The following is a 25,867-nucleotide window of genomic DNA, read 5'->3' on the forward strand; positions in this document are numbered from 1 at the left end:
CTGAAGCTTCTTTCCTCAATGGACTTAGCATATTGCGACGCGAATGCATACCGTTCATGGTTGGACTCGAGTTCCTGCGCCAGCGCAAGTGCTGATGGCAAATCTCTGGGTTGGGTTGCAAATAGAATGTCTGTGAGGTTTTTCTTTAAGCCGGAAATGAATACGCGCAGCGCATTTTCCCTATGTGTGTCGTTCATAAGGCAAGCCTGCTGAGGCTCATGTGTCATGGTTGTTTTATTGATAATAAGGGTTAGTTTTTTTTCCACCTCCTCGTAGAACTGGACAATTGACATTGGGCCCTGTCTTAATGTGCATAACTCCCTTTCAAGAAGGTGCAAAGGACGCTTATCTGAATATGTAAAATCAAGGCGGCTAATGATCGCATCAAAATTTAGAACAGTATTAAAGGAAGATAAGGCACGGTTTGCAGCTCCTTTAATACGATTTCGAATTATTAAGACGGCTTGGTGGTGCCTTGAGCTGCCGTCGTAGGGTCTGAATGTTTCATACGTAGCCAGTGCTGCTTGCCGCCAGGAGACATATTCTTCTTCCGAACCAAGAAAATCTGGCAGAGACTTTACGGCATCTAGACCCTCATTACACTCCACCCCGCTTACGATCTTTACTGGCTCGTGCGGTTTTACTTCAGGGATAGATAGTGTTGCCGCCTTAAACTTGTCTGTGGCCTGTTTCAGCTTCTCTTCGAAATCTTCCTTCTGTGCTTGCAGTGCAGCCGTGACCGCAGCACTTATAATTGCTTGTAAGTGTTGTGGGTCCATCGTACTGACGCCTAGTCGCTCACGGTCAGCCCTCTTCTTCTCTAGCACTAGTCTATTAAATCGCTCAATTAAATCGTCCGAATCAGCTCCGGACATTAGAGTATAAACTCCGGATATTAGAGTCTTAGAATATCAATAAAGTCCTCGGTCAAAAGTTAACTAATCAAAAGCGAAACTGTCAACTCAATCTATTATGCTGCTAACTTGGGTTATTGCCGTATTCCCACTTTTTAGTTTTCAGTTCAATTTGGCGATATTGAAAAAACTTCCACTTACATGCTTTATTTTTAGTTCACTTATGTTCAATCCCTCCCGGGTGCTACTGTCTTTTGTACTAGGGTAAATGCGTTCCTTCGCTGCCCAGAGCGTTCCACTCTGGTGTGATGATAATTTTATGTTGAATGTAGAGACTGCGGGTTCATATTGTTACAGCAACCAGTAAGGGTCCTAGATCTAGTTGGGCGCCAATTAAGATTCCAGCGGGTTCCAGCGTAGTGGACGAGGCTTCCAAAGATGCAGACAACCGGGATTCCGGTTGCACTCCTTTTACGCGTGCTGTGGCGAAGGCCAGCGGCAATATGCGTATAGTTGCTTGAGGAGACTCGACGGAGTCTCGATCAATAGCCTGGAAGTTTCCCACTCGAAATTTATCCCACGTGGATTAGAAGTCAGTCAAAGAATATAGTCGGATGCTTCTTTATTTTAGTGCGTCTCGATTGACCGCTTATCTCTAACTAAAAAACTATCCTACTGCACCCTTGGTCCACGCTTCAGACAAAAAAAACCAATTCTCTTTTGAACTTCAGCTCGGGTGCCGTTGGAGCTTATCGGCAAGTAAGACCGCTAGCCTAGGCAAAAACTATCAATCTTATGATTCGTAGCGATGATGCTCTAATTCACCAGAGCAGCATCTACGCATACCTAAAAACGGCACTACTTTAAGAAGTCAGTAAATAATAGCCGGTTGACTATTGTTAACTTACATATGCTATGGAAACCATGGAAAAACAAAATTTTTTTTTTCTGTGCTTAAAACCCAAGCTGAAAGATAATTGTAACGACTTTTTTTTCTAAGATATTTTCTAAGAAAATAGCATAAGTATTCTAAATTTCGTCAAAAGTTAGGACTCAGTGAAGAAGACATCTCCGGCCGTATAAAATATGTATATTATTGATCAGGATCACTTTTTGAGTCAATATAAGAATGTTCGTCGATCCTTTTTTTACGCAAACTGGTCTCTCAGTTTTTGACCCGACACCCTTGCCAGAGACCACTTCTTTAGCGGCAAGTTTTTGTCCTTCACCAGCACGATGTCATCAACCCCTTGAAATAAGACGCGACATTTCGATCGTCGCTGAAACAGGGTTAAATACTCTTTCTTTCATCTGGACCAGAAATCTTGCTAAAGAACGACGACACGTTTATCCTAGGAGGCCCTCCGTGCAAAAAAATGCCAAAATTAACAAAAAATTACATCCAAGTCAACGGGGTTCTCAGAGAAGGGGAATAACGGCCTCGAAGCAATCACCACAGCAATATTATAAACAAGCGTCCGCCTTTAAAACTGCCGTCCCTACGACCCTGTAAAAATTATACTTTGCTTGTAGCATGATTAATAAAAAAAGATACATTAATGAATAACGAAAACTAACTGAAGTCTAGTATAAGTTAGCATAGGGCGGAGCGGGAGCGAAATAAAAACTCAGTTGCGCTCTCTTGCGAATTCGCCCCGCTTCGCCGCAATAGATAAGCTATGCTGAAGTTTTATTATTAAATAAATATCGAATTATAACGTATAACGTGCTATAACGTAAAAATGCACGCATTTTTTTTGTCGTTTTCGAAAGTTTATAATAGGCTTTTCTTTTAATATTTCGTTGAGATAAAATAATCTCATTTAACATTTTGGCGCCCTCGGGTGGACTGTGTTTATTATAATTTAGTAAATAAAAGCAGCTATTGACAGTGACACATAAAGAATATAAAAAAAACAAAAATAAAAAAAAAAGAGTGGCTCGCGACGGTGTGAACTTTAGAAACAATAAACCAAAAAAAAGGAGAAGAATTTAAAGTCCGCATCACGAAACAAAAATTTTTTTGCCAAATATTGCCAACATAAGTGAACTATTTCCTGTGGACAAAATAAAGACATAAATTATTCCACAATCACTACACTTCGTTCTAGGTATTGCAAATAATTGCCAAATAAAATAGATAAAGTGCAGCCAAAAGTTATTTTATATATTTTGTGCATAAATAATTTGGTGTACGTACAAATAGATGCAGCGGTGAACTTATCGTTTTCGACGCCGTCCGTTATCCTCTGCTGTATGTATGCACGTATATGCATTTTTGGCGCCTTTTGTTTAACGGAATGCCAAGTGACGCGATACCCTACGATTTGGGTGGGCATATTGTTTTCGGTATCATTGGTGACAAAATATTTTAGATTTTCTTGCCTCTCTGGTGAAGCCTTAGGAACTATCAAGGCATTCCAGGTCACCGAGAGTAATTATAAACCAATATCTTTGCGAACCAAAAAGGTCAATTGTTCAGCCTCCCAAAATTTCCCAGCCATCTGCGTCGTCGTTGAGGGGGCTCATCGACACTGTGTCATCGATTTATGGATCATTATTATCCATGGGAGATGATACTAAAATTGCAAACTTAATGATTATACATTTAGTTTTGAGTTGATTAGATCCAGTGACCAGGAAAAAATAGAAAGAGTCACTGGATTATGAGGAATTGCCGCGATGGTCCGATTTCGAAAAAATATTAAATTGTACGTACCCAGCACTTTTCCGTTGAAGAGACTGGCAAACCAAAACAGGAGAAAACTGGGTTTAGAAATCAACTTAATAGAAGTTCGGTGGCTTGCTCCTCTGCCAACACCAAACAAGCTTGCAGTTATTGTAACGCTCAAGACCATTTTTGGCCCAGTGCAGTCCGTTGGCTGGCCTTGCTGTAAAGTTGCAAAGGTTTGAGTTTGTTAAGTTAGCCTCTCTCTTTTAAATTGTCTGCAAAAAGTCACACACAGTTGATTGAAAATAACTTAGAGTTACCAACACCAGCAGAAACCCTCCTCCAGCGTTAATGAATGATGGCCCTTCTTCTCCACATGCTTTCCATGCGTCGTCTTTAGATCATAAGCGTTCAAACAAAAAATGGCGAGCACATATTAGTCCGAGCATTACTTGACTCAGAGTCACAAATGGATTTCATTACTGAAGATCTTGCTCTACGCTTAAAGGTCCGTGGGACGAATCGTGCATGAACTTGCTTGGAATTGGTCAAGTTGATTCACAAGTATAGAAACACCGTGGTGAAATCGACTTTTGGGTTTTGAAAACCATTTCAGGCTCTCACCCTGACCAGTCAGTGAACGTAAAAGAGTGGACCCTACCAAAGAACTTGCCGTTAGCAGACCCATATTTTTACAAACCTCAGCGGATAGATATGCTAATTGGAGCTGAGTCATTTTTCGAACTGTTGTCCGTTGGCCAAATAAAGCAAGGTCCGAACCATCCCATCCTTCAAAAAACTCTCCTTGGGTGGATAATATCGGTAAAATATCTGGCAAATTTCTCAACTCCTCAACAGCCGGTCTCTAGTCTGAAATACCAAGAAGAAATATTAGAATCAATAGACAAAAACTTGAAAAAATTCTGGTCGTTGGAAGAAGTTCCATCTTGTAAAAGGATGTTGTCGCCAGAACAAAAGCTATGTGAGGAACATTATCGGAAGACTACAAGAATACTGCCTTCAGGTCGATTTGAAGTTAAACTTTCATTTAGATCGGATCCAAACGTTTTGGGCAATTCATTCGAGATAGCCAAACGCTGATTTCTGTCGCTCGAGAGAAGATTATCTCGAGATCCGAACTTAAAGAAAATGTATTTGGAATTTATGGAAGAATACGAATCCCTAGGCCATATGTCCCCTGTAAGCAATGAGGTTCTTGCTACTCCACACTACCTAATACCCTACCAGTGTGTCTTACGGCCTCAAAGTACAACGACCAAACTACGAGTCGTTTTCGATGCGTCCTGCAAGACATCCACACAGAAGTTTTTAAATGAGTTGTTGATGGTGGGTCCAACAATTTACTCAACTCTTCTTAGATTTCGGCTAAACAAATTCGCTCTGGTAGCCGACATAAAAAAGATGTATCGTCAAGTGATGGTAAATGAAGCAGATCGACGATACCAGTTGATAGTGTGGAGAAAAGACCCGTCTGAGTCCTTGAAATTGTGCAAACTCAACACCGTTACATATGGCAATACACCAGCGCCATTCCTGGCTATAAGGTGTTTGAAGAGGTTGAGTGAATCGGCGAAAAATACATTCGAGCTGCTAAAGTTATTGGGTCTGACTTTTACATCAACGACATGTTAACGGGTGCTGGTTGCGTGGAGGAGCTAAAAACACTTAATTCTGAAGTAACTCAGGTTCTTCAAAACGCTGGGTTTGAATTGAGTAAGTGGTTTTTAAATTCGCCTGAACTTACTGCATCCGAGAGCACAATAACACTTCCAGATTCAGAGCTGACTAAGGCATTAGGAATCGTTTGGGTTCCCAAAGATGACGTGTTTAAATTTGAAATTGATAATTTAGTCATAGGTCAAAGAGCGACTAAGCGGAACACTCTTTCGGTGACATCAAAGCTATTCAACCCCCTTGGCTTATTAAGCCCAAACCTAATTAAATGAAAGATCCTGTTGCAGGAGCTTTGACTTTAAAAGCTAGATTGGGATGAGTCGATTCCTCTGCATTTGGAATCAAAATTTAGCTTGCCATGTCACAGTGAGAAGATATCTCAATACCGGGATTTGTGATGAGTATGCCGATGTCACAATTCAAATTCATGCCTTTTCTGACGCATCTATGAGAGCCTATGGAGATTGCGTCTTTATTCGTTGCGAATCTGCAGAAGGTATTAAAGTCTCGTCGTTGCCTGCAAGGTCCAAAGAGAGGAAGGATTTTCCTCTCACTTAAAAATGCTGCGAATGTTCGTTTACATGTTCCGCTTTATAAAGAAGTGTAAAAAATTAGTAGTTCCTTTTGATAGTACACATTCACCTGTCGAATATCAAGAAGGGCTCTCAATGTGTCCAGAGCTATGCCCAATACTTGCATGAGTCGAATTTTCATGTGGGACCACGAGCACTGATGAGTCTCTTGCGACTTCGTGTTTGGATAGTAAACTCGCCGGAAGTCTGTAGTCAGATACGCTGCAGTTGCATACGCTGTTTTAAATGCAAGCCTCATCTGATGATACAAATCATGGGAGATTTACCCTTAGATCGAATCCGCTCGTCTCCATATGTGGCGTGGATTTCTGTGGCCCTATTGAGACGACATTGAAAATTCGTGGTAGGCTACAAGTCCTACATTGCCCTTTTTGTTTGTTTTGCGTCACAGTCAGTTCATTTAGAAGAAGTGTCTGATTTATCTACTGATTCCTCATTATTGGCATTTTAAAGGTTCGTTGGGCGTCAAGCATGTCCGCAGATCGTGCACTGCGACGAGATTGACCGCAGAGGAGCTTCAAACCGTTCCGTTGGAGTCGAGGCCGTGATGAATTCGAGGCCCTGCGTGCCCTTAGTCAGGACCCAAGCGACGGCGAGGCGTTGACTCCCTGGCACTTGTTGACAGGCGGACCGCTCATCGCCCCACCAGCACCGCAGGCCCCGGACCAGCAGGGTCTAGCGTGCTTGCGGCGATGGTGGCTTGTCTCGTCAATCAAGTGACAAATGTTTTGGCAGCGATGATCCCGGGAGTACGTCTTGGGCGTACAGGTGCGGTCGAAGTGGCATCAGGAGCAGGAGGACGTCAGGAAGGGCGATCTGGTCCTGGTCGCAGAGGATCACAAGCCGCCCCAATAATGGATCACCGCCAAGGTCGTCGAAACTTACGCCGTCGCGGACGGAAGGGTCAGGATTGCCGTCATGAGGACTAGCTCTGGAGCGATATCAAAACTTCCTCTCTTTATCTCAAAGCCGACGGACGTGTTTTTTTTGTGCGCACTGCGTGTCATAAAATTTGCTTATTAGATTTTATTAAACAATCGGTGTTTATTTCTATTCACTTAAAAAACTAAAAATAATAACAAATTGCAATTCATAGATCCGTATCGCTTTCGCGTGTGCAGTGATATATTTGGAGGTAAAATAATAATTTTATAAATTTTTTCTTCCAAACATAGCCCTGCTCTGCTTCTCCATCTCTTACGGTGTTGCTTCTATTCTATTGCTCCTATTTCTCGCTCAATAGAGATTCTTATCTCTATTCTTTGCATTTTACTAACTCGCACTAACTGCTCTCTTCAATCTCCCCCTTTCGTTTCCCTGGTACAGTGGTACAAGGTTCATCAATATTATTAATAAATTAATTATTGAAATTTTAATAATTTATAATAAATTGATTATTTTAATTTTTAATAATTATGGAATTTAAATTGGTCTGTGCGTTGAAGTCTTGTAATAAGACAATCTCGTCTTCCCAGCCTACCATCCACTGCTGGCTTTGTGAAAACGTTTTACACGCTAAGTGTGCCGGGTTCACGGCCTCAGTTTCGGATGCAATCTCGCGTAGGTCTGGTCTCCACTTTTGCTGTGACGGTTGTCGTGCTGTTCAGGACAAAATGAGATCGTTCATGAGGCAGACTAAAAGCGGATTCAAGGAGTTGATTAGTGGTTTTCGAGAAATCAATGACCAACTCTGTGCGCTCGATACACAGTTTAGTAGTCTGCAACTACGAAACGAGTCTCCAAAGCGTAAAAAATCCTCTTTAAGGTATGTGCTTGTGGCGAATAATCTTCAGCCTTCTCAGCCGACAACAATGCAGCCGCTTATATCTCTGGCCACCCCAAGGCCGGACCTGAGAAAAATTCGGCTTCCGAATATCTCAGGATTAATGAGCAATTGTTCGATACGTCTTCTGTGGCATCGCTTCAAGTGATCCCAAAAATTCAAACCCCTGTAACAGTCACCAAACAGGGCAATCAACCGCCCGGACCCCCGGTACGTACTGATGCCGCTGTACTAGTTGCGGCGGCACCAAAACCCTTGCAGGTGATCCCACCATCGAAACATATTTTTGTTTCCCGGCTTGCCCCTGATACTTCTGTAGCAGGATTGCTACAGAATGTATATATGTATTGCTATTAACTAGAAGTTGTAGCGGGATTGCTACAGAAAGTATATATGTATTGCTATTAACTAGAAGTTGTAGCGGGATTGCTACATAATGTATATATGTATGTATTGCTATTAACGAGAAGTGTATATAAGTGTATAAGTGTAAACTGTTGTTAGTATAAGTCGGTGTTGTTGCTTGTTGTCGGTTCTGGCTCTCTCTCTCTCTTGTGCTCTCATCGCTCTGATTGCTCTTTCAGCGAATTACGAGGGTTGATGCAGATCGCGTGAGATGAGAGCGGAGTCAGTCGAACACCAGCAGCGATCCGACGCGGACATATTCTAATAAATAACAAAACGAAACATAGCAGGCAAAGGTGTTCTTCTTCCGGGAATATTTATTATAACCCTACAAAATCAGAAGTGGGCCGATCTTATGCCAAGAGAACAATTAAAAACAATTAAATAAAACGAAAATGGACGTTAGCAACGCATCAATTGCACAATTAAAAAAGTGGTTGAGTGTGTTACAGCTACCAACAACAGGAACAAAGCGTGAGTTAATATTGCGTTTAAGCAAAATGTCAACGGAATCGCGTAATTATCTGGAATCAGTTAGTAATCAAGACGAAGACGGCGATGGAAGCAACGGTGGAGATGAATATGAGGAAAATTTGGACTTAGAGAACAACGGAGATGAAAACGATAATGGCGACGAAGAAGGAGGCAAAAACAACGACGAAGCTGGAGGTGAAGGAAACGACAAACAAGGAGGTGAAACTAAAGGAAAAGTTGGCGGTAAAAATGAGAGCAAAGTTGGCGGCGATCAAAGCGGAAAAGACGGAGACAAAAGGAGCAACAAAGATGGAGACGGGAGCAGCAGCAAAGACGGCGGCGAAAACAACAACGACGACGACGGCGAGGGAGAAGACAAAGTTGAAAATTGTGCACGCAATGACAAGAATAAAGCCGGCAGCAGCAGCGCAAAAGCAGGCGCCAAAGAAGCGGTGGAAAAAGGCAATACTGAGAAGTCGAAGTTCTTGGAATTTTACAACCCAAGCATCGACGTTTCGTTAAACATGGCAACACAGGTTTTGAGTGAATTTTCGGGTGAAACTTGCGCACGAAAATGGATTACACAAATGAATAATATTGCAACCATTTATGGAATTAGTGGACAATATATTAAGATGTTGATGATTAGCAAAATCAAAGGAAAAGCAAACGTGTGGCTACATGCAAACCCTGAGCGCATCATGCTACCGTTGGAGGAGTTAACCGCTGAGCTAATCTCAATGTTTTCGGATAAAGTTTCGAAGTTAGAGGCAAGGCGTCAATTCGAGAACCGTAAATGGAGTTCAGGTGAAAGTTTTGGAAGCTACGTGGACGACAAGGTGATGCTTGGTCAGAGAATCAACATAGATGCAGAAGAAATGATAAGTCGCATCATTGAAGGAATTCCTAATCAAGGGCTGCGTAATCAAGCACATATTCAGTGCTTTAAAAATGTTGCACTTATCAAACGTGCATTTGCGGAAGTGGAGTTGCCTAAAGCTTATGGTGACAAAAAGGAGGCAGCAGTAAACAAGGACGAGAAGGGCAGCAAGGACACGCGTTGCTATAATTGCAATGCTAAAGGACATTGGGCACAGGAGTGCAGGAAGCCAAGGCGGGAGAAAGGTTCGTGCTATGCAATGGGACATTTTGTGGCGAAGTGTCAGAAAAACAAAATTAAGAACGAGGGCAAGAACAATTATGTAAGATATTTTGAAATTTACTTTAAGAATAATACTAATACCAAGTTAATTACAGAATGCCTCATAGATACTGGAAGCCCAATTTCTTTTATTAAAATTTCTAAAGTACCCGAAAATGCGTGTAAAATGCCAGTGTTAAGTTCATATCATGGAATAAATGAAAGTTGTTTGGAAACTTATGGCAGAATATTATGTTATATAAAGAAAAAAGTCAATAAAATATATTTTCATTTAGTTGTTGTGGCAAACAAATCTATGAGTCATGGTGTAGTTTTGGGAAGGGATTTTATGGAAGCATGTGATCTAAATCTGAACCTTGACACCTTGAAGTTGGTTACGGTAGAAAACTTAGAGAATGTTAAAAACAGTTATGATGTTAGTGATGAAGAGCAAATAATTAGTGATGTTGATGTTAAACAGAAAAGAATTGGTGATGTTAATAAGGTTAGTGGTGAAAGTCGGATAATAAGCAAAGAAGTAATAGTTAGTCATGAACCAAAGATTAGAAATGCAGTTAGGTTTCAAGAAGCAACGGAAGTTGACATAAATATAGTAGAAAAGGAACTGATGAATATTGATATTGAAGATGAATCTGTAGAATACAAAATTGGTGAACAAGTGGATTATAAGGTTAGACAGCAATTTATTAAAATTATAGAAAATTTTTATGTTAATAAACAAAGACCAAAGGAACAAGAGGTTAAGTGTGAAATAAAGCTGAGGTTGGATGACTCGAAACCTTTTAGCAGTTCTCCGAGACGGTTAGCTTATACAGAGAAAGAAAAGTTACAGAGCATATTAGACGAGTACTTAAAAGAGGGAATTATTAGGCCGAGTGAGTCAGAATATGCATCTCCAATAGTGTTAGTTAAGAAAAAAACAGGTGATTTGCGATTATGTGTGGATTACAGGAAGCTTAATAAGACAATGATTAAAGATAATTATCCATTACCCTTAATTGATGATTTATTGGACACATTAGTAAATAAGACTATATTCTCTAAATTAGATCTTAAACATGGATACTTTCATGTGTTTGTTGAGAATGAATCAATCAAATATACTTCATTTATGACGCCGCTAGGGCAGTTTGAATTCATGCGGATGCCAATGGGCTTAAAAAACGCACCGGCGGTGTTTCAAAGATTTATCAATAAAATTTTTGCAGACATGATAAGAGAAGGAAAAGTGGTTATATACATGGACGATATTATGATCGCGAGTAAAGAAATTGAAGAACATTTGAGTGTACTTAAAGAAGTTTTTGAAGAAACAAATTAGAACTAAGAATGGATAAATGCGAGTTTCTACAAGCGAGTGTTCAATACTTAGGCTTTTTGGTGTCGAGTGAAGGAATACAAGCAAATGATAAAGGAATTGAAGCCATCAGAGATTTTCCAGTCCCCAACAAAGTGCATGGAGTTAGAAGCTTTTTAGGATTGTGTTCATATTTTAGAAGATTTATAAAGGATTTTTCGAGGATTGCAAAACCATTATATGAATTGTTGAAAAAAGATTGCGAATTCGTGTTTGGAAAAAAAGAGTTAGATTGTTTTGAAATGCTAAAAAAAAAGCTCATAGAAGCACCGGTACTAGGCTTATATTATTATAAGGATGAGGTAGAACTACACACAGACGCAAGTGCACATGGTTTTGGTGCGGTATTATTACAGAGGAAAGAGGATAAGAAATTGCATCCTATATTTTATTTATCGAAAGCTACAACGAAAGATGAGGCAAAATATCATAGCTTTGAGCTTTAAACGTTAGCCATTATTTATGCTCTACGAAGATTCCGAATATATGTGCAAGGTAGACGGTTTAGAATTGTTACTGATTGTAATTCATTGACGTTGACGTTGAACAGAATAGAACTTAACCCGCGTATTGCGAGGTGGGCGTTAGAGTGACTCGAGTATGACTTTGAGTTAGTTCATAAGTCGGGAAAGCTTATGCAACATGTAGATGCCTTATGTAGGAATACTAACATATGTGTAGTAGAAACGGTGAGTTTTGAAGACAATTTAGTTATATGTCAAGCAAAAGATGAAAAGTTAAAGAAAATTAGAATGAGGTTAGAAAAAGAAGATGACAAAATGTTTGAGATGAAAAATGGAGTAATTTATAGGAAAGCGAATGATGGAAAATTGTTGTTTTATGTTCCAGAAGAAATGGAAGACAATATACTGTATAAATATCACAATGAGTTAGGTCATTTAGGTAGAGATAAGGTTATGGATGCAATTGTTAGGACGTATTGGTTTGCAAATATGAAAGAGAAAGTTGTTAGACATATTGATAACTGTTTGAGGTGTGTAGCGTTTTCAACGAAGTCAGGAAAAGAAGAAGGATTTTTACACAGCATTCCAAAAGAGAGTGTACCATTCGAGATTATACATATTGATCACTACGGGCTAGTGGATAAGGGAAGGTCAAATAAACATCTTTTTGTTGTCATAGACGGATTTTCAAAATATGTTAGGTTATATGCAACAAAAACAACAAACACAAAGGAAGTTATTATAGCACTGAAAGATTATTTTAGATCGTATAGTAGACCGACATGTATCGTTTCGGATAGGGGCAGTTGTTTTACATCTGAAGATTTTCAGAAATTTCTCGAAGATTATAATGTTAAGCACGTAAAAATAGCAACAGGGTACCCTCAAGCTAATGGTCAAGTGGAAAGAATCAATCGAATAATAGGACCGATGATTGGCAGACTCAGAAAAGGGATTGCATTGGGATACAGTTATTGAAGATGTTGAGTTTTCATTAAACATTACAAAGCAGAGAAGCATTGCGCAAATGCCGAGCAAAATGTTATTTGGAATCGCACAAAAAGGAAAAATTATAGATGAATTAAGGCAAAAGTTAGAAGAATTAGATGATACCGATAATGTTAGGAATTTAGACGAAATTAGGACAAAAGGAACAGAGTGTCAAACAAAGTTGCAGAAAGACAATGAAAGAAATTACAATGAAAAAAAGAAAGCAAGTTCAGAATATAAGGTAGGTGACTATATTGTGGTTAAGAATTTTGATTGTACTGTTGGCGTTGCAAGAAAGTTAATACCCAAACATAAGGGTCCATTCGTAATAGACAAAATTTTAGGAAATGATAGGTATTTAATTAAAGATGTTGAAGGTTTTCAATTGTCACGTATTCCATATCAAGGTGTTTGGAGTAGTCAGAACATTAAACATTGGATAGGTAAACGAAGATGAAGCTTAAAGATTATGTAAATTATTGTAAATAAATAACTAATAGTATCTAAGTCAAATAGATGTAAGAATATATTGTAAAATATCGCAAGATCAGGGGATCTTTAAATGTCAGGACGGCCGAATTGTAGCAGGATTGCTACAGAATGTATACATGTATTGCTATTAACTAGAAGTTGTAGCGGGATTGCTACAGAAAGTATATATGTATTGCTATTAACTAGAAGTTGTAGCGGGATTGCTACATAATGTATATATGTATGTATTGCTATTAACGAGAAGTGTATATAAGTGTATAAGTGTAAACTGTTGTTAGTATAAGTCGGTGTTGTTGCTTGTTGTCGGTTCTGGCTCTCTCTCTCTCTTGTGCTCTCATCGCTCTGATTGCTCTTTCAGCGAATTACGAGGGTTGATGCAGATCGCGTGAGATGAGAGCGGAGTCAGTCGAACACCAGCAGCGATCCGTCGCGGACATATTCTAATAAATAACAAAACGAAACATAGCAGGCAAAGGTGTTCTTCTTCCGGGAATATTTATTATAACCCTACACTTCCGAGATTGATATCTCGGCTTACATCAAAGCCAAAACAAAAGTCGACATAAAGGTGGTGGACATTAAAAAATTTAAATATTCATATACCAGGCACACGTCATTTTTCAAAATACGTGTGCCCCTGCAGATGTTCAAGACGATTTGTTCCGCCAGCTTTTGGGCAGAGAATATTTTCGTCCAAGAACATCAGCCAAGTACGGTGAAAAAAATAAAATAAAAAAAAAATGACCAAACCTGTGGGTGTAAAACTTCCACATGTTACGGCCACTGACCAACCTTCCATTTCATCTTCCTCAGTTTTAAAAAACTAATGTCCTCTCTAACACTTACTTATCAGAATACAAGACTGTTACGTAGTGAACTTCCCAAACTGTATTTTGATAGTTCTTTCTTTGCATCTCACATTATTGTATTTACAGAAACTTGGTTAAAGCCGGAGATCTTAAGCTCCGTAGTTTTTCCTAGTAGGTACACCACTTTTAGATGTGATAGAACTCTGCGAAGAGGAGGAGGAGTATTAATCTCTGTAGACTCCAAACTCGCTTCTGAAGAGGTAAAATCACAAGAGTTTGGTAACATTGAACTTCTTTGCATCAAAATCACTTTGTCCGATCAATCTTTGTATGTTACCTGTTCGTACATACCACCTTCGTCCGAACCGCCAACATACTGGCAACATTTGTCCGCTATTCGTTTGGTTCTCGATCGTCTGTTTGATGGTGACCAGCTGATAGCTCTGGGTGACTTTAATATCCCAGAACTTATGTGGTCAAATGTTGAAAATTCACCGTCTTTACAGCTTAACTCCCACCACGACTTCCCTGCGGGCATGTTTGACATGTCACTCATGTTTGACATGTCGGGCAAATTAACCACGTTAGAAATTCTTTAGTTCGGCTGTTGGACTTATGTTTTGTTTCTGATCCTGATGGATTACTCTTTTCAGAATTTTGCCCCTTTCTGACCCTGAGGATCCATATCATCCCACTCTTGAGCTTTCAATTGAAAACAACTACTTAATTGACCTTAAGTCTACTCTTAAATCTCATAAAGTTCGTTTCTTTCGTAAGGCTGACTTTATTAAATTAAATAAGGTAATTTCGGAATTTGATTGGTCTGATTTACTGGCATGCGATGATATAAACTTAGCATTACAAAAATTGTATTTCACTGTAAACTCATTTTTTGACGTTTGTGAGCCGTGGAAATATCCGTCCGCTTCAACGAATCCGCCTTGGTGTACAAGGCATCTTAACAACTTAAAGAAGTAGACTTTTGAATAAACATAGATTATCTGGCTGTACAGTTAGTTATTCTAGTTACTTAGTAGCTCGGTCCAATTTCACCGTGCATAACGCAGAATGTTATAGGAGTTATATTCGCCGCTGCAGGATTCAGTTTACTCAGGATCCGAAGCAGTTTTATAACTTTGTAAACACTAAGCGTAAACATGTATCTTTTCCCCCACTGCTTACGTTTGAGAACTCGTATGCGAACACTGATCAGGCAATGGCCGATCTCTTTGCACAGTTTTTTTAAACTACCTATTCACCAAGCAGCAATTTAGCTCAGCCTTACACTTATAATATCAAATCAGCCAACCTTATATTTTGCCCATCTTTTGATCAAAGTGGTGTGTTATCGGATCTTCTTAAGGTCAAGCCCGTGTATTCGCCAGGCCCTGATGGAGTACCAGGCTGTGTTCTGAAGAACTGCGCCGAGGCTCTGTGCAAACCGCTCGTTAAACTCTTTAATCTATCGCTGGAAACTTCGATCTTTCCCCTTATGTGGAAGGAATTTTTCATTATTCCGCTGCATAAAAAAGGGAAAAAATCCGACGCTGCTAATTATAGAGGCATCTCTAAATTGTCAGCAATTCCAAAGCTTTTTGATAAACTTATCACTCCACATTTGCAACACCTATGTAGTTCAATAATAACTCCGTGCCAGCATGGCTTCATGAAGCGCCGCTCCACCACTACCAACTTATTGGAGCTAACATCTTTTATCACGGATGGCTTCCGGAATGGCTTACAAACAGACGTCATTTACCTGACTGATATCGTGATATCTTTCTCCTACTTTTCGCTTAACTATCTCGGATCTATTCCCGCGAATCGAGCCGTACGGGGGCCGAAGTAGCCGAAGTAGCATAATTAGATAAAAATAGATAAATAAATGACTAACGAAAACAAACTGAAGTCTAGTATAAGTTAGCATAGGGCGGAGCGTGAGCGAAATAAAAGTTCAGTTGCGCTCAAAATCAATGGCGGTTACATCGAAGACCTGATTACCCATTACATTCTCCAACAAACTCGAAAACATCTCACGAATTTATTTATCGCCTTCAGCACAGTCTCCCCGAATCGGCCAATACTGAAAACGATACTGAATCATCTCCAACAACGTCCAGCATGCAGGTTCTGCTCATGAAATCAAACGATTATGCTTTGTGTTACAGGATGGCTTATTGATAAGATTAGTAAGTGACGACCATCGTAAGCCAAAGATAAGCTCTGAAAACTGATCAAAAAAATGGGTAACGAAAACAGCTTGCTGGGGAAGGCAACCATTACAATTGTCAGCAACGTCCTTTTTTTACAATTAGGGATTTACACAAATTTTACAAAAATTTTACCAACAAAATTGGAGGGCGAATTTTTAAGGCTGAATTCTCCATAAGATAGGGCGGCCCCTGACATTATGAACTAGATCCGATCAACTCATTAGTTGCAGCTGGTTCGTCAGTCTTGAATTGATTAAGTGTACGTGCGAGTCTGAATCGAGTAGCGCTCGGCATAGCATTAGAACTCCAGAAAGGTAGCAGCACCACATCACCAAAACTATCCTTGGCACCGAAAAAGTTTACGGCAGCGGCCGCTAAACCAGAAAGTGCCTCGCTGGATGTAGAAGCCTCGGGTGAGGGATGTTGGCCTTGCATACCAGCTTGTGAAATTTCACCAAAATGCAGCAGACTCTGGTGCCTGCGTCCTGCACGGCCTGCACGGCAGCTTAAAGCATTGCAATGCCGCGATAGGTGACCCAATCCAAGGCACTTGTGGCATAAATCCAGTCGCCCAACTTCGCCTAAACGATCCTCAAGCGACAAACTTAAAAAACTTGAACCTTATGTGGAAATGGGCATCACACATCATTCATGTGACAATAGACGAGTTTGTAATCATAAATGCAGAGTTACCTGGATTAAGGATAAATTAAATTACAGTTTCTAGGTCCGACTCACAAAGGCCTGTCCGCAACCGCTGAAACTTCTCCACCCGTCTTCTAAAGGATTTGTGTCCACTATGGTCGAGAACAGTGACCGGAGTTCAAGCCACTCCACATACAAACAGGCAAGAATCTGGAGGCAGCATTGATTATTGCGCAGATCGCTCTTAAGTTCTGAAACATCCAACTCAGACAGCTGTACGTGCTCTTGAAATCCGCGACGATGCCTTTCAATTCGTCAAGCCCCGCGTTCAGCATTACCTTCGAAAATGTCTCCACTGCTTTCAAGAAGGTCAGCAATCCTTGGAGATCCTCAAAATGGAAAACGACACTTTGGCTCTGAAAGAGAAACATATTCTGTTCGATTTAAATATGCGCGTTAATTGATTATAATCAATCTAATTAGATCTGATTTGATACAATGGTTTGGACGATATATGTAAATATAAATAAATGAGCCGGCGCGGATCATGATCCGGAGCGACCGAGAGATAACAGGTTGGCTGATAAGTCCCCGGTCTAACAAAGAAAAACACATTTTTTTGTTAAAATTCTTTTTTATTATTCAACATAGTTCCCTTCAAGAGCGATACAACGATTATAACGACCTTCCATTTTTTTGATACCATTTTGGTAGTACTCCTTCGGTTTTGCCTCAAAATAGGCCTCCGTTTCGGCGATTACCTCTTCATTGCAGCCAAATTTTTTCCCTGCGAGCATCCTTTTGAGGTCTGAGAACAAGAAAAAGTCGCTGGGGGCCAGATCTGGAGAATACGGTGGGTGGGGAAGCAATTCGAAGCCCAATTCATGAATTTTTGCCATCGTTCTCAATGACTTGTGGCACGGAGCGTTATCTTGGAGGAACAACACTTTTTTCTTCCTCATATGGGGCCGTTTTGCCGCGATTTCGACCGGTTGCTGTCCCCTCAGCCGACTGTCGATTGGACTCAGGATTGTAGTGATGGAGAAATGTTTCATCCATTGTCACATATCGACGAAAAAACTCGGGTGTATTACGAGTTAACAGCTGCAAACACCGCTCAGAATCATCAACACGTTGTTGTTTTTGGTCAAATGTGAGCTCGCGCGGCACCCATTTTGCACAGAGCTTCCGCATATCTAAATGTTGATGAATGATATGACCAACACGTTCCTTTGGTATCTTTAAGGCCTCTGCTATCTCGATCAACTTTATTTTACGGTCATTCAAAATCATTTTGTGGATTTTTTTGATGTTTTCGACGGTAACCACCTCTTTCGGGCGACCACTGCGATCACCGTCCTCCGTGCTCATTTCACCACGATTGAATTTTGCATACCAATCAATTATAGTTGATTTCCCTGGGGCAGACTCCGGAAACTCATTATCAAGCCAAGTTTTCCCTTCCACTGTATTTTTTCCCTTCAGAAAACAGTATTTTACCAAAACACGAAAATCCTTTTTTTCCATTTTTTTCAAAATAACAAAAGTTGCTTCACAAAAGACGCTCTATCTCACAAACTAATTGACTGACAGACGTCATATTTAGACACGAATCATTTGAAGGTTAGTACTATATAAAAAAAATATGCATTCAATACTAGCGACGCCATTTATGTGTCAGACCGGGGACTTATCAGCCAACCTGTTACCGACACAGTGAGTCAATGCTAGCGCATGACGGAAGATGCAGATGGCCGATCGAATGCACGGGAGCGACGCGAAAAGACAAATAAAGAGAGAGCGTGAGTGGACGAAGAGACATAACAATTGTGCTCAAAACGCGCTGAAACCGTGTGACGTCACGTCAAATTATTGCCGGGCAGTTACATTTAAAAACAAGAAAGGAAAGCTAACTTCGGGCGGAGCCGAAGTTTATATACCCTTGCAGTTCAGTCGCACTCCGCTAGGTGGCGCCACGAATCTTACATTATTAGATACATAGTGGGTCGTATATAGTTGGCCGATCCTTATGAAATTTGGCATATCGAATTATTTTGCCAAAAGAGGAATCCATTGAAACTCCCATTCTTCTAACTTGAAAAACACCAAAGTTATGGCATTTCCGATCAATCAGTTATATGGCAGCTATAGGATATAGTCGACCGATCCCGGCCGTTCCGACTTATATTTTGCCTGCAAAGGAAAGAAGGGTGTGTGCAAAGTTTCAACTCGATAGCTTTAAAACTGAGAGACTAGTAACGGACAGACGGACCGACGGACAGACGGACATGCTCATATCGACTCAGGAGGTGATCCTGATCAAGAATATATATACTTTATAGGGTCGGAGATGTCTCCTTCACTGCGTTGCACACTTTTGACCAAAATTATAATACCCTCTGCAAGGGTATAAAAATTAAAAGACCAAATAAAAATACTTTCCACACATGTTATATTTGACATGTTATATCTTGTGTACAAAATTTCATAAGGATCGGCGGACTATATCCTATTGTTGTCATAGAACTGATTGATCGGAACTCGCTATAACTTCGTTGTTTTTCAAGTTAGAAGGATGGGAGTTTCAATGGATTTCTCTTTTGGCAAAATAATTCGATATGCCAAATTTCATAAGGATCGGCCAACTATATGCGATCCGCTATGTATCTAATAATATAAGATGCGTGGCGCCACCTAGCGGACTGCGACTCAACTGCAAGGGTATATAAACTTCGGCTCCGCCCGAAGTTAGCTTTCCTTTCTTGTTTTACATCAAGTCGAGAATATGATGTCATGTAAATGACCGCCGCCACAGTTGATTGTCATTTGTGCCCTTTTTATGGCATTTTCCATCACTTTGGCCAGAACTTCCGGCGATAGGTCCTCACATTCTTGACGGAAAAACAAGACTGGAGCGGTCAAATCAGGCGATCTTGCTGGTCAGTGCTAATCGCCAAAACGGCAGATTAGGGGCCTGGAAAAATGCATCCTTCAGCATAATAGTTACCAATAACCTGCGTTCTGGAGCAGTGTAGCGTAATATTGTTTATTTGCGTGTATTTCGCTTGTATTTACTATACAAATTTCAAATCAGAACTGACATTAGAGGCCAATCGCAAAATTTATAGCATCTTCTAATAGGAGGATTACTTTTGCTCCACCTTGTATATGTAGCTAATTTATAGGGTCGGAGATGAGTCATTCAATACATTAAAAACACTTAGACAACATTAATAGCAGGGTATATATGTTATAAAATTATTAAAATCGGTTTTTTTGACAAGTCAAATGAAATGTTAAATATTTTGCCAAAATGTAGGAGCGGAAACAAAAAAAAACAAGATGTTACGGCGTTAGACGAGTTTCCCGACTATATGATAACCGTAATAAATAATATATAAAGTCGTGATAAATACAACATTAAATAAATGTTTTTTTGTTTTGCGCGGTTCCCGCTGCATACGTACTATTCAGACCATCTCCCGCCCAACCGAATTATCCGAGATAGTAAAGGTAGTAAGTATGACGAGGAAGAGTGTTGCAAAGATAAAGCGTAAAGAATTAAAGGTTTTAGGTTATCCTTAGAGCATGATGATAAGATAAGGTAGAGACCATTTTAGTCCGAACATTTTAAAACCCAACACACCCATTGCTTTATAAAAAAAGTAGCCTGGTGAGGGCTGGATCGGTCAAATAACGTAAGTTTAAATTTCGAACCATTAAGCTTTATGTTATTTGCTAAACCCAAATTTCGAAATTTATCCAAATCGGATTACTTATAAGAAGTGAATGGTTAACAGAGTCAAATGCTATCCTGAAGTCAGTGTAAATGTCGTCTGTAAACCAATCCGGAATCCATCTGTGACAAAAGATGTTAGCTCCAATAAGTTGGTAATGGTGGAGCGGCGCTTCATGAAACCTTGCTGGCACTGCGATATTAATTAATTACATAGGTGTGGGGTGCTTAATTTTCAAAAAGCTTTGGAATTGCTGACAAATTAGAGATACCTTTATAATTGGCAGCGTCGGGTTTTTTGCCTTTTTTATGCAGAGAAATAACACTGTGCGACAAAAAAAAAAAAAAACCAAATACACTTGTGAAACGAGATAGTGTAGGTTGTTAATCTGGTCGAAGAGAACTCAAAAATATTTTTTTTATATTTTTGGAACCCTCCAATTTTTATTTATTAAAAAAAAAACCGTTTTTCGGGACTTTTTTGCGCTTAAAAATTCCTGAACGCGTTTTTTTCAACCGATTCAAAAATTTTTGGTGTTTTTCAATAGTTAAATGTTGAACCTTTTGAAAAAAAAATATATCTTCGATTTTGTTGAACAAAAAGGGCAAAATTTTTACACCTGAAACTGAAGTTTTCGACTTTTATTCGTGTTTTTCGGATTTTGATGCCAGTTTTTCGGTACAACTTACAAAAATTCGGCCATTTTTGATACATATTAATGTTGTCTCATTAATTCTGAATAAAACGAGACAAATTTCATCAAAAAGTTATGATTTTTGATGAAATTTGTCTCGTTTTATTCAGAATTAATGAGACAACATTAATATGTATCAAAAATGGCCGAATTTTTGTAAGTTGTACCGAAAAACTGGTATCAAAATCCGAAAAACACGAATAAAAGTCGAAAACTTCAGTTTCAGGTGTAAAAATTTTGTCCTTTTTGTTCAACAAAATCGAAGATATATTTTTTTTTCAAAAGGTTCAACATTTAACTATTCAAAAACACCAAAAATTTTGGAATCGGTTGAAAAAAACGCGTTCAGGAATTTTTAAGCGCAAAAAAGTCAGGAAAAACGGTTTTTTTTAATAAATAAAAATTGGAGGGTTCCAAAAATATAAAAAAAATATTTTTGTGTTCTCTTCGACCAGATTAACAACCTACACTATCTCGTTTCACAAGTGTTTTTTCACTGTCGCACCGTGTAATGTGAGTGTTTACCAAGTTATAAAACTGCTTCGGATCCTGAGTAAACTGAATCTGGCAACGGCGAATATAACTCCTATAACATTCTGCGTTATGCACGGTGAAATTGGACCGAGCTACTAAGTATCGTGAAAAACAAATTGTATAGCCAGATGATTTATGTTAATTTAAAGTCTATTCATGACGTTCGGATAACTTGAAGCGGACGTATATTTCCCTGGTACCCAAGGGTAGAAAAATATATTCAAAGTGTTCCGATCAGCGTTTTGATAGCGGAGGTAATACCTTGACGAGGTTCAATTTCTATTTAAATATTTATTATGGTAAATTTAACCCCAAACCAAATGCAGCGGCCGATCCAAAACAATGCCGAAAATAAGAGTGCCTAAACTAAGAGCTTGCGCAGAAGCTCTACCAAAGCTCCCAAAGTGCATGCGCTACAAAAGAATAACAAAGCGCATGTAAATCTAAGAAAATCAAAGAAAATGGAACTGCTGATAACGGGCAATTAGTGGATCTCTGCGGCTAGTTACACTGAGACAACTAATTAGTATGATTACGATGTTTGATGCTGGCACAAGTCAACTTTCAACAAAAATTGTAGAGGCATGGGACAGCTTCATTACATAATATTGCTGATGATTGCAAGGTCTTTAAATTTCGGTTGCAGGCTGCCGTGTCCATCCAGACTCAGAGAGCGCTCGAGCCAGGCGCCAATAAAGTGGCGAGTGTGGAGGGAAACTTCTTTCCGAGATTGCGCGGAGACACGCCACACGCCTTAACGGCTGGATCGGGTGCCTTAACGGCTGGAGCAGCAGTCACCTTGGCAGCTGCAGACGGCTGAAGCAACGAAGCGGACGACCTCCCCCCATTGGATGGGTGCAGGTTAGAGTCCAGAATGGAGCAGCGGCAGCGGTGACAATAAACCAAATCCCGGGTCAGATGAGGGATTAAGAACAGCAGCTTCAGAAAATCCATCGCAGACAACTGCCAGATGCGACGTGGAAATAGCGACCACAGGGGAACGGTGGATAGCAGGGGCACTAATGAGATGCAATTGGCCACATCCTAGCTACCGTGATCATTGTTCAGGTTTGGCTCCAATTTCAAATCACGAGAACCCGATTGGATGTCGCGGTCAAGCGGGGAATCCTGACTGCATGAGCGACGATTTTCTAACAGACCATCAACAACCCTCATAGCCGCTATGGTTGGTTCTTTTATTGACGGAGCAGTGGGACTATTGGTGCTGTCAAGACGAGCGGAGTGTTCAGCCACCGTCATAGAGTACCTTGCCATTCGTCATAGAGTCCCTTGCCATTCCCTGAGAGAACTAAATAGTAATAATTACGATATTACGATATTACGATACGATGATGCTGGCACAAGTCCCAACACAAAGCGTTTTAAAATTTATGTAAGGTAATGTAAGATATAAATCTTCAAATGTCAGTAAATAGGACCAGTTAAAATCCCAAAATTAATTTATTCAGTTTAGTTATTCGTAAAGTCAGCCTTACGAAAGAAACGAACTTCATGAGAGTTAAGTGGAGACTTAAGGTCAATATAAGTATTGCTTTCGATTAAAAATTTAACAGAGGGATGATATGGATCCTCCGGATTAGAAATGGGCAAAGTTCTGGAAATAGCAATTCCATCAGAATCTGAAATGAAACACAAGTCCTTTTTAAACAAAGTAGGGAAGAAGAATGAAAAGACTTCTCTAAAAATGGTCAGATTTGGCTGAATTTGTTTGTTGATTTTAATTTGGCATTAAAACTTTTTGGACCTGGCGGTAAATCAAAATTTTATTTTTAGGGCCGAAAGGGGGCAGGTAAAATAACTTGATCTACATGGGTATCATAGGAGTCTATGTACCAAATCTAATAGCTCTAGCTCTACAGCAAGCCAATATGGAAATCAGAATATTAATGTGTACATATGTATAACTCCTCAAAAAATAATCTGATTTAGCTGAAATTTGCTTTCCAGATATAAATTAGCTTTAAAAATAGTTTTGCATCAAAACTTTATCAAAATAACTAATTTCCTGAACTAATGCTACAGAAATAAGCCACTTTTAAGAGCAGTAGGGGACGTGGCAAAAATTTGAAACAAATTGGATCTGCGTGGGTATTATAGAAGTCTACATGCAAAATCTTTATTACTATAGTCACTTAGATCCTCGCGTTCATACAGAAAGACGGTCAGTCGGACATCGCTATTTCAACTCGGCTGTTGAAGCTAAATAGAAATATATATATACATGGGATATATATGGATATATATATATATATATATATATATATATATTTATACCCTTGCAGAGGAGACATCTCCGACCCTATAAAGTATATATATTCTTGATCAGGATCACCTCCTGAGTCGATATGAGCATGTCCGTCTGTCCGTCTGTCTGTTTCTACGCAAACTAGTCTCTCAGTTTTAAAGCTATCGAGTTGAAACTTTGCACACATCCTTCTTTCCTTTGCAGGCAGTATATAAGTCGGAACGGCCGGGATCGGTCGACTATATCCTATAGCTGCCATATAACTGATTGATCGAAAATGCCATAACTTTGGTGTTTTTCATAAGGATCGGCCGTCTATATCCTATAGCTGTCAGAGAACGATCGGAATTGGCATAACTTTGGTGTTTTTTAAGTTAGAAAGATGGGATTTGGTACAGATTCTAACTGCAAGGGTATATCAACTTCGGCTCCGCCCGAAGTTAGCTTTCCTTTCTTATTATATATATATTAGGGTGGGTCGATTGAAAAATCGCTTAGGCACATATGATTTTTGGATTCTAGGGATCAAAGTAAGAAACTTTGCTCAAGAGACCATATTTCTAAAATGAATTCTGATGTCCCTTGTTTTAACGTGTAGGAAAAATCCTGTTTTGACCCATTTAGAGTGCCCCAATCGAGTCCAAATGTATAAACGACCCACTAACTTTGGAGGGTCGACCCACCCATACAAGTGGTACCCCCCTGGGGCCCCCAAGGGACGAAAAGGAGGAGAGGCGGTGGGCGGAGCAACAGGTTTTGAGTTACATTTTCATAGCATACTTTTTAGGTGCAGCGATTTTGTGATATTTTTGTAAGGGAGAATCCCTCCTGTGGGATCCTAGGGGGGTACCACAAGCATGGGTGGGTCGACCCTCCAAAGTTAGTGGGGGTCGTTCATACATTTGGACTCAATTGGGGCACTCTAAATGGGTCAAAACTTGATTTTTCCTACACGTTAAAACAAGGGACATCAGAATTTATTTTAGAAGTATGGTTTCTTGACCAAATTTTCTTATTTTGATCCCTAGAATCCAAAAATTAATGTGCCTAAGCGATTTTTTTGACCCCCTACAAATCGAACCGTCCTAATATATATGGGATTGGAAATGATTCCATTCTTATATACATTCTACGAACACAATTACTTGTGTACTCCTGGAGTTGCCTGCGAAAATACATCATTAAGCTCTTGACTCGATTCGATACCGCATTATGTCTCGCTACAATCGGCCCAGTTTTAAACGCTATATTATTAATATTATTTAGTTCTAAAATATGATAACTAGTCAAAATTTAAGACAAAAAAAATGTTGGTAACGAGGCTTTATTTATGTCATTAATTGAATTTATCGAAAAAAAAATGTTATAACAAAATTTTGAATGTTAGTATTTTTTAAATTATTTACTCTATTTCAGATGCTCGACCAACAAAAAAAGTCCCAGAACTAAGGTTGTATGAACTTAGAGCTGAAAAATATAATGGAATGGTACGCCTTTTAAAACCAGGCTTCCGCACATTAATTTTGATAACAGATTTTCAGACCCGTAAGAAGCTTATTCCTTACTTTCATAAAGCAGTGTGGCCTTACAGAAAAACCAAAACATTATTGTTTGGACATTTGTTAATTGAAAAAGGATTGTCGTGGTATTCAGAGCTTCTCCGATTGTCTTTGTGTGAAGGCCAGAAACTGCAAGTGAATCCCAGAAATTGTGTGGGTACGGTAATTGCCTTGAATGGCCACCGGAAATATTTTTGTATGTATCACGCAAAGCATCCTGAATCAATTCGTGCAAATAAGGTAAATTGTTTAATAATAATTAAATAAATTTAAATAAAAGCTAACTTTGAGTGTAGCCAAATTTATTATAACCTTGAAAATTTTGTTTAAGTTTCAGCGTTTACGGTGTGTTCAAATCCAAGCAATTACTCATAGACATTTTTTTGTGTTCTCTTTTTTATTTTTATAATATAATTTTGGTCAAAAGTGTGAAACGCAGTGAAGGAAACATCTCCGACCCTATAAAGTAT

The 25,867-nt window shown here is 39.4% G+C and overlaps 2 protein-coding genes across 2 annotated transcripts in view; both read left to right on the forward strand.

The window, feature by feature from the left end:
• The window catches only part of LOC26514089 (dnaJ homolog subfamily C member 16), a 311,958-nt gene that overhangs the window by 222,770 nt on the left and 63,321 nt on the right, over positions 1-25,867 (forward strand). The window contains exon 10 of the mRNA XM_032449797.2: positions 25,255-25,637. Within this exon, the coding sequence (XP_032305688.1) occupies positions 25,255-25,637 (383 nt within the window). The remainder of the gene's footprint in view (positions 1-25,254; positions 25,638-25,867) is intronic.
• Positions 7,974-12,648, forward strand: LOC116654548. The gene is made up of 2 exons (XM_032449799.2): positions 7,974-9,677; positions 9,733-12,648. Exons 1-2 carry the CDS (start codon positions 8,397-8,399, stop codon positions 9,742-9,744), a joined length of 1,293 nt encoding a protein of 430 aa, XP_032305690.1. The 5' UTR covers positions 7,974-8,396; the 3' UTR covers positions 9,745-12,648.

This window comes from Drosophila ananassae, chromosome 2L, assembly GCF_017639315.1.
Source record: "Drosophila ananassae strain 14024-0371.13 chromosome 2L, ASM1763931v2, whole genome shotgun sequence".
Taxonomy (NCBI): Eukaryota; Metazoa; Arthropoda; class Insecta; order Diptera; family Drosophilidae; genus Drosophila; species Drosophila ananassae.